This window comes from Gnatocerus cornutus, chromosome 2, assembly GCF_029298725.1.
Source record: "Gnatocerus cornutus isolate USDA-ARS CGAHR chromosome 2, icGnaCorn1.1, whole genome shotgun sequence".
Lineage (NCBI taxonomy): Eukaryota > Metazoa > Arthropoda > Insecta > Coleoptera > Tenebrionidae > Gnatocerus > Gnatocerus cornutus.
Window position 1 is genome coordinate 2,806,333 of NC_142234.1, and position 16,817 is coordinate 2,823,149.

At 29.8% G+C, this 16,817-nt stretch overlaps 1 protein-coding gene across 1 annotated transcript; it reads right to left on the reverse strand.

The window, feature by feature from the left end:
- Positions 1 to 2,932, reverse strand: LOC148178145 (uncharacterized). The gene is made up of 3 exons (XM_088029666.1): positions 2,654 to 2,932; positions 567 to 674; positions 1 to 520 (listed from the first exon to the last, which is right to left on the reverse strand). Exons 1-3 carry the CDS (start codon positions 2,669 to 2,671, stop codon positions 386 to 388), a joined length of 261 nt encoding a protein of 86 aa, XP_087885792.1. The 5' UTR covers positions 2,672 to 2,932; the 3' UTR covers positions 1 to 385.
- Between the last annotated feature and the right edge of the window lie 13,885 nt (positions 2,933 to 16,817).

Below are 16,817 nucleotides of genomic sequence, written 5' to 3' on the forward strand. Positions count from 1 at the left end.
TGTAAATAAAGCAATTTTTATTAAAACTAAACGTAAAAAAAGACTCAATTGTACCGCACCTTCTTAGTAATAATAATGATATATTATATTACTAAATAAAATATTCACAGCCATCACTATCTTTCTTTCATTACAACCTGGTAATTTTAAAAACTAAACATAATAAATAACTTATAAAAAATGATCATGTCATCAAAACTAATTAAACTTATTTAAGTTTACATAGGTAAATCTGGACATCCGTTTTACTAATCTAATAAAGCGTTGGCAGTTTCTACCTGCATTTGAACAAAATTCCCGGTAAAATTATACATAAAAAATCGTAGCGTAAAAATCACGCCACGTTCTTAAATGTTTATTTTAACCATTAGAATTAGACAGTTTACTATTCTTGTATGCCATAATTAACGAATTTTTCACACCAGGACAACGCATCGTCTTCTCCTTTGCAACACATAGGATAAACTACATTGGATTTGGTCTGTTTTGCACATCTTTGGCAGAGCTCAAGCACCTGAAACTAAAATTAAATGTAAATCGGATTTACAATAAGTAAATTGACTTACATCGATGTGAGCCCCTCTGCATCTGTCTGCAGAAGGTCCAAACTCCTCGAACATTCCTGGTCTGGCAACAGTGCTTACAACCAAACTGATAAGCAAGACAGACAAGACCTGAAAAGAAAAATAGTATATTAAAGAACGTGTTTTAATTTTTGTTTAATTTTAATAAAAAAAATTAATTTTCCAATTCTAAGAGTTTTCGTGTTACACGATTGGTAATGATTTTGTAACAACGACTTGCCACTTGATTTTCAAATTCAATTTAAATTTGACATTTATTGAGTTTCACTGTCACTGAATTATGACATAACGTAACCTAACCTCACACCTATTATATTTAGGTACAATTATTGTTGGCCGCAAAGGACAATTCAATTATATTGATACATTTTTAATTCACTTCAATTTATTAAACACAAATCGTAAAATCCAAATTGACCTTGACAGGAAACAGGTGACAGCCAGACTAATTAGTTCTGCCAATTCTTAAAAAATAAAATTTCCTACTTTGAGTTCTTTTATAGATATACTATTTCAGAATTATTGACATCTCAGTGTGCCTTGCAAATTCAAATTTATGTTGGCAGAATCTTCTAATATAAGCGTATTTATTGTTTTTAGATTTATATTTATCCCTATGTGTATGTAATGTGTGTCACGTCAACTTAGAATCTGATTCATCAGATTCTGAAGAGCAACTGGAATCTGAAGCAGAAGAAATCTGTGTTATGATGGTAGATTCAGAATTAAAATATTAATCCATTAGCTTAAAAAAGTAATTTACTTCATAACCTCAAAATGTTACATTGACAGTTTTAGAACCAAAATACTAAAAGTCGTTCACATTGTTAGAGGCGTTTTACACAGACATGGCCTACCGAGATGTCAATAATTCTGAAATATAGTATACCTATAAACGACTCCAAATTGAGTACTTTAATGGGCCTATTAAAGCGGCAAATTCGAAAATAGTATATTAAATAACTCGTTTTATAATGGCCAGTTTGGTGCACGAGTTCCCGGTGCACAAAACGAGCCGTAGGCACCAATGCCATTATAAAACAAGTCCTTTATACTATTTTTTCGAATTTGCACCCTTTTTTTAATAAAAAATTTAAATTTTCCAATTCTTAGACTTTTCGTTTTACACGATTGGTAATGGTTTTGTAACCACGACTTGCCACTTGATTTTCAAATTCAATTTAAAATTTGACATTTATTGAGGTTCACTGTCACTGAATTTTAACCTAACCTCACAACCTGTATTCACATCTATTATATTTAGGTACAACTATTGTTGGCCGCAAGGACAATTCAATTATATTAATACATTTTTTATTCACGCAGCAATTTATTAAACAACTGGAAAACTTGGGCATAAAACCGTAACTAAAACGTCATTGAAATAAGTAACATTAAAAATAATTTTCAAGATAGTTATATTCACTATGAAAACAAAGCGGCAAAATAGTGTACGACATGAATTCCAAACCCACGCTTGATGCTAGAAACATTTATAAACACCTTGTATAAACGATTCCAAATTGAATACCTACTCTAATGTAACCTACTCTAATTAAAGCGGCAAATTCGAAAAAAAAATATTTTCACACCGAACAAAAATTGCCACGTATTCTGATCAATACGTATTTTTGCTGGAACATATTTCAACGCTATCAACAGTTTGTTTGAATTCCAGTGATTTCAAATCTGCGAAAAACATCTTGAATTAATTAGGAATGTCGTTTTTTTTTCCTTTTTTCTTTGTAAGCGCAATATCAGCGCGCGTTCGTAATAATTAATTGAATATAAATCCATTTTATCTCCGAGAAATTACAAATAACATGTTAATTGGCAGAAAACAACTAAAATATTTACTGGTTAAAATAGTTTCTCCAATTAATTTGCAAAAAACTCCGTAATCGAAATCACGCTCTCGACGAGCGACTGAGATTTTACATTGTCATGGGTATAAAAGTGGAATTTCGGATAAATTTCGGTTTCATTCTTGCAGTGATAAGATAATACAATTTCGTGAATTTTTTTAGACACGAGTGAAAATTTTGTGAAAATGAAAAATATTAACATACCTTGTGTGTTGGTGCCATGTTTCTCCAAACTTTACAACTCTAGACTTTTAACAGACACTTGGGAAATAAATAAACAGAGCAGAGTGTGTGGAAGCACTTTGTTTAATTTTGCTGAACTGCCCACGCTTTAAACAAATCATTATTATATAGGACAAAATCAAGTTCCAAGTCCAATATTACTAATGGACTGATAAGGAATTTTTGATCACGCCTACAGATGAAGTAAGAGCTAAGCACCGTCTCCAGCACTACTCGCGGAAGTGGCGTCGCTTTATTTGTAATACTTATCAATGTAAATTAATGATTGTTTGTTATTGGGATTAACTTATTCAAGATTTTACAACAAACACGTGCATTTATAAATTCATTGATTGTAATCACTTGTGGGATCTAGGAAGACGGCATTTATTCCAAATTCCGATTTTTTTGAGTTTATTGACACCGTGTATCTCTTATCTATTGTTTGGGTGTGCTTCTGCAGAAAAGTTAACAATAAAAATTCCTTGAACAATAACAACTTCTTTGAACCAAGATTTGGTAATCACAACAAATAACTACAGCAGGATCCTGAAATATACTTTAATTCCGCTTCTTCTTGCCGATGGAAAATTTTCCTCGTCATTGGATTAAGAATGTTTTTAGATAGGATGTTGCACAATTCTAATGTTTGCAGAAAGCCACCTCTCCAATTAGTATTTCCAAGTATTTAATCTTCTTTCCTTAAAAAACTAAAAAATTAAGATTATCACCGTTTATTAACGTATGAGTAAATAAAACCAAATTTAAAAACACCACTTATAATTCTTTGATTTTTTTAACAACGATCACGTTTTCAGCAAGAAATTTCAAATACTACGTTAATAATTGTATTATTTGCATATACGCAATATTTTGTTTGTTTTAGAAAGTAGAACAACTGATAGACATTAATCTATTTATAAATGTTTTTTCTATAATTCTGTTGTGAGAAATTGGTAAGAAGAGTTTTTGTTTGCTATAAATATTTTAATATTAATTACATTTTCTCACCTTAATTTTCTTATTGTTTTATTTTATTTACGTTTGCTTTATTTTTCCTTTTATTTTTAGTTGAAAAAAATTTCTAAAAACTTTATTTCTAAATAAAATTTTGAAATTTAGCACAGATGAGCCAGTTGAAAGTACAAAAAATTCCAAATTTTACTAATGTAGGCTTAAAACTGTCATTTTATTTACGTTTGCTTTATTTTTAGTTGAAAAAAATTTATAAAAGATCTGTATTTCTAAATAAATTTTAAAATTTAGCACAGATGAGCCAGTTGAAAGTACAAAAAATTCCAAGTTTTACTAGTGTAGAGTTAAAACTGTCATTTTATTTACGTTTGCTTTATTTTTAGTTGAAAAAAAATTCTAAAAATTCTCTATTTCTAAATAAAATTTTGAAATTTAGCACAGGTGAGCCAGTTGAAAGTACAAAAAATTCCAAATTTTACTAATTTAGGGTTAAGACTGTCATTTTATTTACGCTTGCTTTATTTTTAGTCGAAAAAAATTTCTAAAAATTCTGTATTTCTAAATAAATTTTGAAATTTAGCACAGATGAGCCAGTTGAAAGTACAAAAAATTCCAAATTTTACTAATGTAGGCTTAAAAACTGTCATTTTATTTACGTTTGCTTTATTTTTAGTTGAAAAAAATTTCTAAAAGATCTGTATTTCTAAATAAAATTTTGAAATTTAGCACAGGTGAGCCAGTTGAAAGTACAAAAAATTCCAAATTTTACTAATGTAGGCTTAAAACTGTCATTTTATTTACGTTTGCTTTATTTTTAGTTGAAAAAAATTTCTAAAAGATCTGTACTTCTAAATAAAATTTTGAAATTTAGCACAGGTGAGCCAGTTGAAAGTACAAAAAATTCCAAATTTTACTAATGTAGGCTTAAAACTGTCATTTTATTTACGTTTGCTTTATTTTTAGTTGAAAAAAATTTCTAAAAATTCTTTATTTCTAAATAAAATTTTGAAATTTAGCACCGATGAGCCAGTTGAAAGTACAAAAAATTCCAAGTTTTACTAGTGTAAGGTTAAAACTGTCACAGTTAAAAAATTTTTGAAATTTTTTTTTCTTCGTCTTCAAAACAAAAATTTCTTAAAAATCTTTTTTTTTAATTTGGAACTTAACACAGTTGGTGAGCCCGTTCAAACTAGTAAAATCTCCAAGTTCTACTGGTTTTTAATTAAAATTGTTAATGTTAAAAATAGTCAAACCTGCAAATATTAATGTTTTGAGATAGAAACTGTCAAAGATAAAAAATTTAATAAAATGAACTATATTTATTACTTGGCCAAAAATAAAAATTAATTTTAAATCTTTTGAAAATTTTGGTTTTTAGCACAATTGATAAACAAGTCAAAATCAGTAAAACCTTGACGTTTTATTGTTTTAAGAGTAAAACTGCCGTGGGGGAAAATTTTGGCTCAGTTTTTCCGACTCCTTCTAAACTCTTTCCTATTCCTTTAAATCTTTTTGTTTTATTTTGTTTCAAATTCTTCTTTGTTTTCAATAAATTTGGCTTCTTTTAGTTTTTCAGAGTTTTCAGTTTACATTTTTTAAAACCTTTTATATTCAATCTACAAGGTGTTTATAAATGTTTCTAGCATCAAGAGTGGCTATGAAATGTTAAAGAAATTTGCCGCTCGTTACAAATGTGAGTTTCAATTTTTCAACTGACATTTGCAGTTAACCTCAAACATGAAGTAAAGTAAATTTAGAGAAATAAACTGTTTTAGTTGTGATTTAAAACATGAAAATAAAAAACTTGGACACAAAATCGTAACTGAAACGTCATTGACGTAAGTAACATTATTATGTTCAAGATAGTTATATTCACTATGAAAACAAAGCGGCAAAATAGTGCATGACAGAAATTCCAGAGCCACCTTTGATGCTAGAAACATTTATAAACACCTTGTAATATGTATCGAGTGTTCCGCAATTAAGCGCAATTAAATTTAAAAAGTGAGGTTAGTTTAAACAATGTCATGACAGTTAACCGTATCTTCGGTAATATCAACTTCGATATTTCGATAAAAAAAATTTAAATTGCACATTTTTATTTAGATTTTTTGAATAATGCCACACCAACATTCGATTTTAAAAATTGCTCTTGAATTAAAAATCTTTTAAACCACAATCCACCATTAACCGAATCTAATGTGAAAGAGTGCAGGGAAAAAAATAAAATTTAAATTCCCATTTTATTTCCCTATAATCAGCAATTCGATGAACACCTGTCATGTATAATTTATGACCTTTTGGATGTTTCAAATTTCTCATTATCTAAAATTTTGCTTTTTCCTTTTTTTTCGTTCAATTTATGTAGCACTTTTTTTCGATTGTCTAAATATGTAGTTAAAATATTATTTGTATTTTTTTGGAATCTGTGGAAATACAAGCTGTTTATAAATGTTTCTAGCATCAAGGGTGGCTCTGGAATTCCTGTCGTACACTACTTGCCGCTTTGTTTTCATAGTGAATATAACTATCTTGAAAATTATTTATATTGTTATCTGCGTCAATGACGTTTCAGTTACAGTTTTGTGTCCAAGTTTTGATTTCCAAGTTTCAAACAGTTTATTTCTTCAAACTTACTTTGCTACATGATTGAGGTTAACTGCAAATGTCAGTTGAAAAACCGAAACCCACATTTGTAATGAGCGGCAAATTTCTTTGACATTTGATGCTAAAAACATTTATAAACACCTTGTACTTCTTTTTACATCAACTTAAATAACAAATAACAAAGGTAGTTGAATTACCTATACCTAAGAAAACCACAAAAGAAAAAGAGGAAGAAGAAGAGGAAACTATTATATCAAGAGTTGAACATAAAGAAAGAAAATAAAAACAACACAACGAGGAAAAAAGCGCATAAAACTAGAAAAAAAAACGAAAAAACAAGGCATACAAGTCCAGATTGGTAATTAAATTTTAAATTGTAAAAAACCACTGTATAATATGTGGTTTTTTAATTTAAATTTAACTTCCTCCTTTGAATTCAAACTCAAAAAAAATCAAAGCAGTTATCATATAAAAATCTCTAAATATGTGGGTGTAATGTTTACTTTTGGATCAGAGTCTTTAATGCGCCTCTAATCCTTAAATAAATACTTCACAACTCACTAAAACAAATTTTCGAAAAATTTTGACGTGATCATCCATTAATACAACTGCTTCCACGAATATTCCAAGTATAGCGGCATTTCCCGGCTTCCCGGAAAATTGATAGAACCTTATAAGGACCCATATAAAAGTAGCGCCTATCTTTTTAAATGTGTCAATATTGATACAGAACTTAAGAAAACTTAAACTGTACCTTACCTACCTCACAAGTCTAGGTGTGAATGAAAGTTGCAACAAATATTGATGTATAGTTTTTTTTTTTTAATAAGACAACAATCCCTTCAATTCCCGTCAAAACAGATAGATCAAACTGACCTTCTCATAAATAAAAAAACTGGGTTGTTGATACAATGAAAGTAGATAGACGCTGAAAGTAAACATCTCTTACTTTGTTAATTAATTGTTTTCCACTTTTTTGCTTGTTATGTTAACATTATCTTAAGTACTTCACGTGTTTTGGTGCTTTATAAACAAATTTTCCAAATATAGTTACCCTTATTTATAAAATGTTGGTAATTACAGAAGATAAGCCAAATTCCTTACAATTAATTGCATTTTTTTACTGGGATTGCATTCTAGCATATTTACATGCATTCCACAGGGGCTAGACAGAAAGTTTAGTTATCTGCATTGCTCTAACTTCTAATTTAAAAGAGGTCATGGCAGAAATTAGCGTTGTCGGGATGGTAACAGCGTGATTGCCGAAATGTGAAAAAACTATAGTGAATGTATTAGATAAAGAAATTCTAGCCGGTGTTGATTTTATGCGGCAATAAAATTACTTAATAAAGTTGGATAAGTAAGTCGAAGTTCAGAAGAGTTTGATGAATCATCGAGCAGGTGATAACTGATAACAAGCGGATTTTATTCGTTCGTGGACCAACGACTTTAACCTTAGATGTCCAAGTTATGTTTTTGCATATTAATTAACAATTCAGAAACATTCTAGAAAAATAAACTGACAAATCTTGAAGAAGCGAAGAACGTGAAGGATTTAAAGCATTCAAGTGAGCAAGTTAATACACTCTCTAAAGGAGTTAAAAATTTGTACTACCTAATTTAACGTTCTACGATATTTGAAAGGTTAACAGAAGACATAGTAGTCAAAAATTGTTACAAGAGAAGTGGAAAGACTTCTGAATTTAAATCTGCTCCATTAGGTCCGAATTCAGGGAAATTCTTGAAAAATTATTTTTTAAGGTTCTACTGTACGAACATTTATTTTTTAATTTTTTTCGTCAAAACTTACGAAGTTATGAGATTGTCTCTAAAGTGTTTTCTTATAGTATATTAAACAAGTCAATTATACTATTTTTTCGAATTTGCACCCTTTTTTTAATAAAAAATTTAAATTTTCCAATTCTAAATTTTCAATTCTTTCGTGCTACACGATTGGTAATGGTTTTGTAACCACGACTTGCCACTTGATTTTCAAATTCAATTTTAATTTGACATTTATTGAGTTTCACAGGTGACAGCCAGACTAATTAGTTCTGCTAACTCTTAAAAAACAAAATTTCCTACTTTTAGTTCTTTTATAGATATAGTATATCCGAGGTGAGAGATTGGGAGATTTTGACAGTTGACATATAGGTTGGCAGCAAATTATGCTACAAAATACACTAAAAACACTAAATTCCTACGCAAACTGGGTTGTCAGTCAATGGGATTATTTTGTTATTTCAAATTTGGCGCGTAAATACAGTGACTTTTCTGTCATTCAATCTCTCTCTGTACGAACTATAGTGACATATCTACCAACTTAATAAATGACAGTAACTAGAGTGGCTAGCAGATTTATTTTGGACTTCAAATGCTAATAAGTCAAACTTGAAAATTCTAATTTCCTAAAATGTCAAAATTCCGATAAAACATAGAGCACAGTTAAACTTACAGTTGATGACAAAAACTAAAAAAATTTTGTTAGACAAATGTCAAATTAGGTGGAATTGTATAGTATCAGGCGGAAGATTGAGACATTTTGACAGTTGACATATAGGTTGGCAGCAAATTATGCTACAAAATACACTAAAAACACTAAATTCCTACGCAAACTGGGTTGTCAGTCAGTGGGCTTATTTTGTTATTTCAAATTACGCGCGTAAATTTAGTGACTTTTCTGTCATTCAATCTCTCTCTGTACGAACTATAGTGACATATCTACCAACTTAATAAATGACAGTAACTAGAGTGGCTAGCAGATTTATTTTGGACTTCAAATGCTAATAAGTCAAACTTGAAAATTCTAATTTCCTAAAATGTCAAAATTCCGATAAAACATAGAGCACAGTTAAACTTACAGTTGATGACAAAAACTAAAAAAATTTTGTTAGACAAATGTCAAATTAGGTGGAATTGTATAGTATCAGGCGAGAGATTGAGACATTTTGACAGTTGACATATAGGTTGGCAGCAAATTATGCTACAAAATACACTAAAAACACTAAATTCCTACGCAAACTGGGTTGACAGTCAGTGGGCTTATTTTGTTATTTCAAATTTCGCGCGTAAATTTAGTGACTTTTCTGTCATTCAATCTCTCTCTGTACGAACTATAGTGACATATCTACCAACTTAATAAATGACAGTAACTAGAGTGGCTAGCAGATTTATTTTGGACTTCAAATGCTAATAAGTCAAACTTGAAAATTCTAATTTCCTAAAATGTCAAAATTCCGATAAAACATAGAGCACAGTTAAACTTACAGTTGATGACAAAAACTAAAAAAATTTTGTTAGACAAATGTCAAATTAGGTGGAATTGTATAGTATCAGGCGAGAGATTGAGACATTTTGACAGTTGACATATAGGTTGGCAGCAAATTATGCTACAAAATACACTAAAAACACTAAATTCCTAGGCAAACTGGGTTGACAGTCAGTGGGCTTATTTTGTTATTTCAAATTACGCGCGTAAATTTAGTGACTTTTCTGTCATTCAATCTCTCTCTGTACGAACTATAGTGACATATCTACCAACTTAATAAATGACAGTAACTAGAGTGGCTAGCAGATTTATTTTGGACTTCAAATGCTAATAAGTCAAACTTGAAAATTCTAATTTCCTAAAATGTCAAAATTCCGATAAAACATAGAGCACAGTTAAACTTACAGTTGATGACAAAAACTAAAAAAATTTTGTTAGACAAATGTCAAATTAGGTGGAATTGTATAGTATCAGGCGAGAGATTGAGACATTTTGACAGTTGACATATAGGTTGGCAGCAAATTATGCTACAAAATACACTAAAAACACTAAATTCCTAGGCAAACTGGGTTGACAGTCAGTGGGCTTATTTTGTTATTTCAAATTACGCGCGTAAATTTAGTGACTTTTCTGTCATTCAATCTCTCTCTGTACGAACTATAGTGACATATCTACCAACTTAATAAATGACAGTAACTAGAGTGGCTAGCAGATTTATTTTGGACTTCAAATGCTAATAAGTCAAACTTGAAAATTCTAATTTCCTAAAATGTCAAAATTCCGGTAAAACATAGAGCACAGTTAAACTTACAGTTGATGACAAAAACTAAAAAAATTTTGTTAGACAAATGTCAAATTAGGTTGAATTGTATAGTATCAGGCGGAAGATTGAGACATTTTGACAGTTGACATATAGGTTGGCAGCAAATTATGCTACAAAATACACTAAAAACACTAAATTCCTACGCAAACTGGGTTGTCAGTCAGTGGGCTTATTTTGTTATTTCAAATTACGCGCGTAAATTTAGTGACTTTTCTGTCATTCAATCTCTCTCTGTACGAACTATAGTGACATATCTACCAACTTAATAAATGACAGTAACTAGAGTGGCTAGCAGATTTATTTTGGACTTCAAATGCTAATAAGTCAAACTTGAAAATTCTAATTTCCTAAAATGTCAAAATTCCGATAAAACATAGAGCACAGTTAAACTTACAGTTGATGACAAAAACTAAAAAAATTTTGTTAGACAAATGTCAAATTAGGTGGAATTGTATAGTATCAGGCGAGAGATTGAGACATTTTGACAGTTGACATATAGGTTGGCAGCAAATTATGCTACAAAATACACTAAAAACACTAAATTCCTACGCAAACTGGGTTGTCAGTCAATGGGATTATTTTGTTATTTCAAATTTGGCGCGTAAATACAGTGACTTTTCTGTCATTCAATCTCTCTCTGTACGAACTATAGTGACATATCTACCAACTTAATAAATGACAGTAACTAGAGTGGCTAGCAGATTTATTTTGGACTTCAAATGCTAATAAGTCAAACTTGAAAATTCTAATTTCCTAAAATGTCAAAATTCCGGTAAAACATAGAGCACAGTTAAACTTACAGTTGATGACAAAAACTAAAAAAATTTTGTTAGACAAATGTCAAATTAGGTGGAATTGTATAGTATCAGGCGAGAGATTGAGACATTTTGACAGTTGACATATAGGTTGGCAGCAAATTATGCTACAAAATACACTAAAAACACTAAATTCCTACGCAAACTGGGTTGTCAGTCAATGGGATTATTTTGTTATTTCAAATTTGGCGCGTAAATACAGTGACTTTTCTGTCATTCAATCTCTCTCTGTACGAACTATAGTGACATATCTACCAACTTAATAAATGACAGTAACTAGAGTGGCTAGCAGATTTATTTTGGACTTCAAATGCTAATAAGTCAAACTTGAAAATTCTAATTTCCTAAAATGTCAAAATTCCGGTAAAACATAGAGCACAGTTAAACTTACAGTTGATGACAAAAACTAAAAAAATTTTGTTAGACAAATGTCAAATTAGGTTGAATTGTATAGTATCAGGCGGAAGATTGAGACATTTTGACAGTTGACATATAGGTTGGCAGCAAATTATGCTACAAAATACACTAAAAACACTAAATTCCTACGCAAACTGGGTTGACAGTCAATGGGCTTATTTTGTTATTTCAAATTTCGCGCGTAAATTTAGTGACTTTTCTGTCAGTCAATCTCTCTCTGTACGAACTATAGTGACATATCTACCAACTTAATAAATGACAGTAACTAGAGTCGCTAGCAGATTTATTTTGGACTTCAAATGCTAATAAGTCAAACTTGAAAATTCTAATTTCCTAAAATGTCAAAATTCCGGTAAAACATAGAGCACAGTTAAACTTACAGTTGATGACAAAAACTAAAAAAATTTTGTTAGACAAATGTCAAATTAGGTTGAATTGTATAGTATCAGGCGGAAGATTGAGACATTTTGACAGTTGACATATAGGTTGGCAGCAAATTATGCTACAAAATACACTAAAAACACTAAATTCCTACGCAAACTGGGTTGTCAGTCAGTGGGCTTATTTTGTTATTTCAAATTACGCGCGTAAATTTAGTGACTTTTCTGTCATTCAATCTCTCTCTGTACGAACTATAGTGACATATCTACCAACTTAATAAATGACAGTAACTAGAGTGGCTAGCAGATTTATTTTGGACTTCAAATGCTAATAAGTCAAACTTGAAAATTCTAATTTCCTAAAATGTCAAAATTCCGGTAAAACATAGAGCACAGTTAAACTTACAGTTGATGACAAAAACTAAAAAAATTTTGTTAGACAAATGTCAAATTAGGTTGAATTGTATAGTATCAGGCGGAAGATTGAGACATTTTGACAGTTGACATATAGGTTGGCAGCAAATTATGCTACAAAATACACTAAAAACACTAAATTCCTACGCAAACTGGGTTGACAGTCAATGGGCTTATTTTGTTATTTCAAATTTCGCGCGTAAATTTAGTGACTTATCTGTCATTCAATCTCTCTCTGTACGAACTATAGTGACATATCTACCAACTTAATAAATGACAGTAACTAGAGTGGCTAGCAGATTTATTTTGGACTTCAAATGCTAATAAGTCAAACTTGAAAATTCTAATTTCCTAAAATGTCAAAATTCCGGTAAAACATAGAGCACAGTTAAATTTACAGTTGATGACAAAAACTAAAAATATTTTGTTAGACAAATGTCAAATTAAGTTGAATTGTATAGTATCAGGTGAGAGATTGACACATTTTGACAGTTGACATATATGTTGGCAGCAAATTATGCTACAAAATACACTAAAAACACTAAATTCCTACGCAAACTGGGTTGACAGTCAATGGGCTTATTTTGTTATTTCAAATTTCGCGCGTAAATTTAGTGACTTTTCTGTCAGTCAATCTCTCTCTGTACGAACTATAGTGACATATCTACCAACTTAATAAATGACAGTAACTAGAGTCGCTAGCAGATTTATTTTGGACTTCAAATGCTAATAAGTCAAACTTGAAAATTCTAATTTCCTAAAATGTCAAAATTCCGGTAAAACATAGAGCACAGTTAAACTTACAGTTGATGACAAAAACTAAAAAAATTTTGTTAGACAAATGTCAAATTAGGTTGAATTGTATAGTATCAGGCGGAAGATTGAGACATTTTGACAGTTGACATATAGGTTGGCAGCAAATTATGCTACAAAATACACTAAAAACACTAAATTCCTACGCAAACTGGGTTGTCAGTCAGTGGGCTTATTTTGTTATTTCAAATTACGCGCGTAAATTTAGTGACTTTTCTGTCATTCAATCTCTCTCTGTACGAACTATAGTGACATATCTACCAATTTAATAAATGACAGTAACTAGAGTGGCTAGCAGATTTATTTTGGACTTCAAATGCTAATAAGTCAAACTTGAAAATTCTAATTTCCTAAAATGTCAAAATTCCGGTAAAACATAGAGCACAGTTAAATTTACAGTTGATAACAAAAACTACAAAAATTTTGTTAGACAAATGTCAAATTAGGTTGAATTGTATAGTATCAGGTGAGAGATTGAGACATTTTGACAGTTGACATATAGGTTGGCAGCAAATTATGCTACAAAATACACTAAAAACACTAAATTCCTACGCAAACTGGGTTGACAGTCAGTGGGCTTATTTTGTTATTTCAAATTTCGCGCGTAAATTTAGTGACTTTTCTGTCATTCAATCTCTCTCTGTACGAACTATACCTATAAACGACTCCAAATTGAGTGCTCTAATGGACCTGTTAAAGCGGCAAATTCGAAAAAGCTAATTTCCTACGACATATAAAACTTATCGCTAGGATAAGTACTTTCCATGATAATTCTGAAAAAATGATTTCATGTCTTAAAAAAACCGCTATTTTTGGTGATTTTCATGTGCAATTTTGGATATACAGAGTGAAGGCGAAAAAAAATCCGTTACAGCTTATTGTAAATGAAGGAATTTGGCAGAAATTGCTGTCTCAGTTTCAAGAAAAAAATTGAAGAAATTTATTTCAATTTTCATGCTACGCCAATGATTACTAAGGTTAAAATTTATATGAATTATTATAGAAAATTCGTGCAAATATCAAATTTCCGAACATTTAAAATTTTGCTTGAGACCATTTGTAAATTTAATATACAGAAAAAAAACAAGCAATTTTCTAAACATACACAGAATCTAGAAAAACACCAATTTTTAAATTTATTTATTAACTTAAAGCCATTACTGGATGACTTGGTTTCCTGTTTTTTTAAATTTCATCTGTAAAAAGTGAAAAACTAGGAATTTTTCAAAGATCCACAGAATTAAAAAAAAATCGAATTTTCAATAAGTTGAAAAATTTCCAAATCACTACATTTTTAATTAATGAATTTGGTCTAAACACTTCCATATGATAATTAGGTACGATTTTCTAGTAAACGTAGTTTGTTAAAAAGACAGAAACGAGCTATTTTGCAATTAACCACAGAATTAAGAAAAATACAATGTTTTGGAGATAAAATTTCTAACTTTCACCAAAAGCTCATATTTCAATATTTGATACAATTTTCTCGTTTATTTGATTTGTAGTAAGATAATAACGAAAAATTTCCACGCAATTAAGAAAGTTTAAATTTTTAGGTTTGTGTAAATTTTTAAATAATTTTCTTATACATTTGATTATAGAAAGCCAGAAACGAGCAACTTTCTAAATACAAGGTGTTTATATATGTTTCTAGCATCAAGGGTGGCTATGAAATGTCAAAGAAATTGCCTCTCGTTACTAATATGGGATTAGATTTTTCAACTGACATTTGTAGTTAACCTCAATCATAGAGCAAAATAAGTTTAGAGAAATAAACTGTTCTAATTGTGGTTTAAAACCTGAAAATCAAAAACTGTAACTAAAACGTCATTGAAGTAACATTATAAATAATTTTCAAAATAGTTATATTCACTATGAAAACAAAGCGGCAAAGTAGTGTACGACAGGAATTCCAGAGCCACCCTTGATGCTAGAAACATTTATAAACACTTTGTATTTCCACAGATTCCAAAAAAATACAAATAATATTTTAACTACATATTTAGATAATCGGAAAAAAGTGCTAGATAAATTGAACGAAAAAAAAGGAAAAAGCAAAATTTTAGATAATAATAAATTTTAAACATCCAAAAGATCATAAATTATACATGCCAGGTGTTCATCGAATTGCTGATTATAGGGAAATAAAATGGGATTTTAAATTTTATTTTTTTCCCCGCACTCTTTCACATTAGATTCGGTTAATGGTGGATTGTGGTTTAAAAGATTTTTAATTCAAGAGCCATTTTTAAAATCAAATGTTGGTGTGGCATTATTCAAAAAATCTAAATAAAAACTTGAAATTTAAAATTTTTTTATCGAAATATCGAAGTTGGTATTACCGAAAATAATACTAATACTATTTACACTAACCTCACTTTTGATATTTAATTGCGCTTGGATAGTTCTAAAAGTATGAAATTGCTATGTTTAACAATTCGCGGAACACTCGATACATATACAAGGTGTTTATAAATGTTTCTGGCATCAAAAGTGGCTCTGGAATTTCTGTCATGCACTATTTTGCCGCTTTGTTTTCATAGTGAATATAACTATCTTGAAATTTTTTTATAATGTTACTTACGTCAATGACGTTTCAATTACGATTTTGTGTCCAAGTTTTTCATTTTCATGTTTTAAATCACAAGTAAAACAGTTTATTTCTCTAAATTTACTTTACTTCATGTTTGAGGTTAACTGCAAATGTCAGTTGAAAAATTGAAATTCACATTTGTAATGAGCGGCAAATTTCAGAACAGAACAGAATTAACGACCTTTCTAACAGCTACTGCTTAATTTTTGTCTATATCATCCATTTTATGCGCGAAATTTATCAAAAAACTACAATTTTGTGGGCATTCAAATTAAAATTTTTACAAATATTCGAAAGTTAACAAAACGTAAATTTTATATTTGTAATGCCGTATTATAATAAAAAATCAAGGACCAATTTAGGAGTTCTATGCAAAAAGTGTCAAAAAGTTTTAAACCCCCTCGTTTTGGAAATTTTCATCAGTTTTTCTCAAATATCTTTCAAAATATTTAATAGCTTATTTAATTATTTTTTCAATGATATATTATAGAAATTTATTATTTAACCCTTCAACTGTATATATACGTTTTGGGGGACATTTTTCTCATAAACTACAAAAGATAAGAATTTGAAATTTTAGGAACAAAAATAAGCGAATAAAACAAATCGAATGACAATATTCACATATTCGTGACACTTCCGGTTATGTCGGAAGTAGTAGTCAACTTGCTTATTTAAAATGAAACACCCCATATATTATCGCATTTTCCGATTCTACATCCAAATTAAGGGTCACCTTATGTATAATGTGCTGTACTTAAATTGAACCATTTCAGAGATATCTTGATTTTTGTAAAAAAATTGCACAACAGAAGTGAATTTTCTATCCGAAATAAGTACCCTATAATCTATTTCCAAATCGCCACGTTAATTGGAAAATAAGCACAATACAAACGTACAATAAAATTTTGCATTAACTTTATGTATTGGACACTTATTTCACACTAAAAATACGAAAAAAAAAGAAGTGTTTTTACTCTTCTGTTTCCAATTTTTTAAGCATGCTTTGGAATGGTGACAATTGTATTTTATGTGGATCTT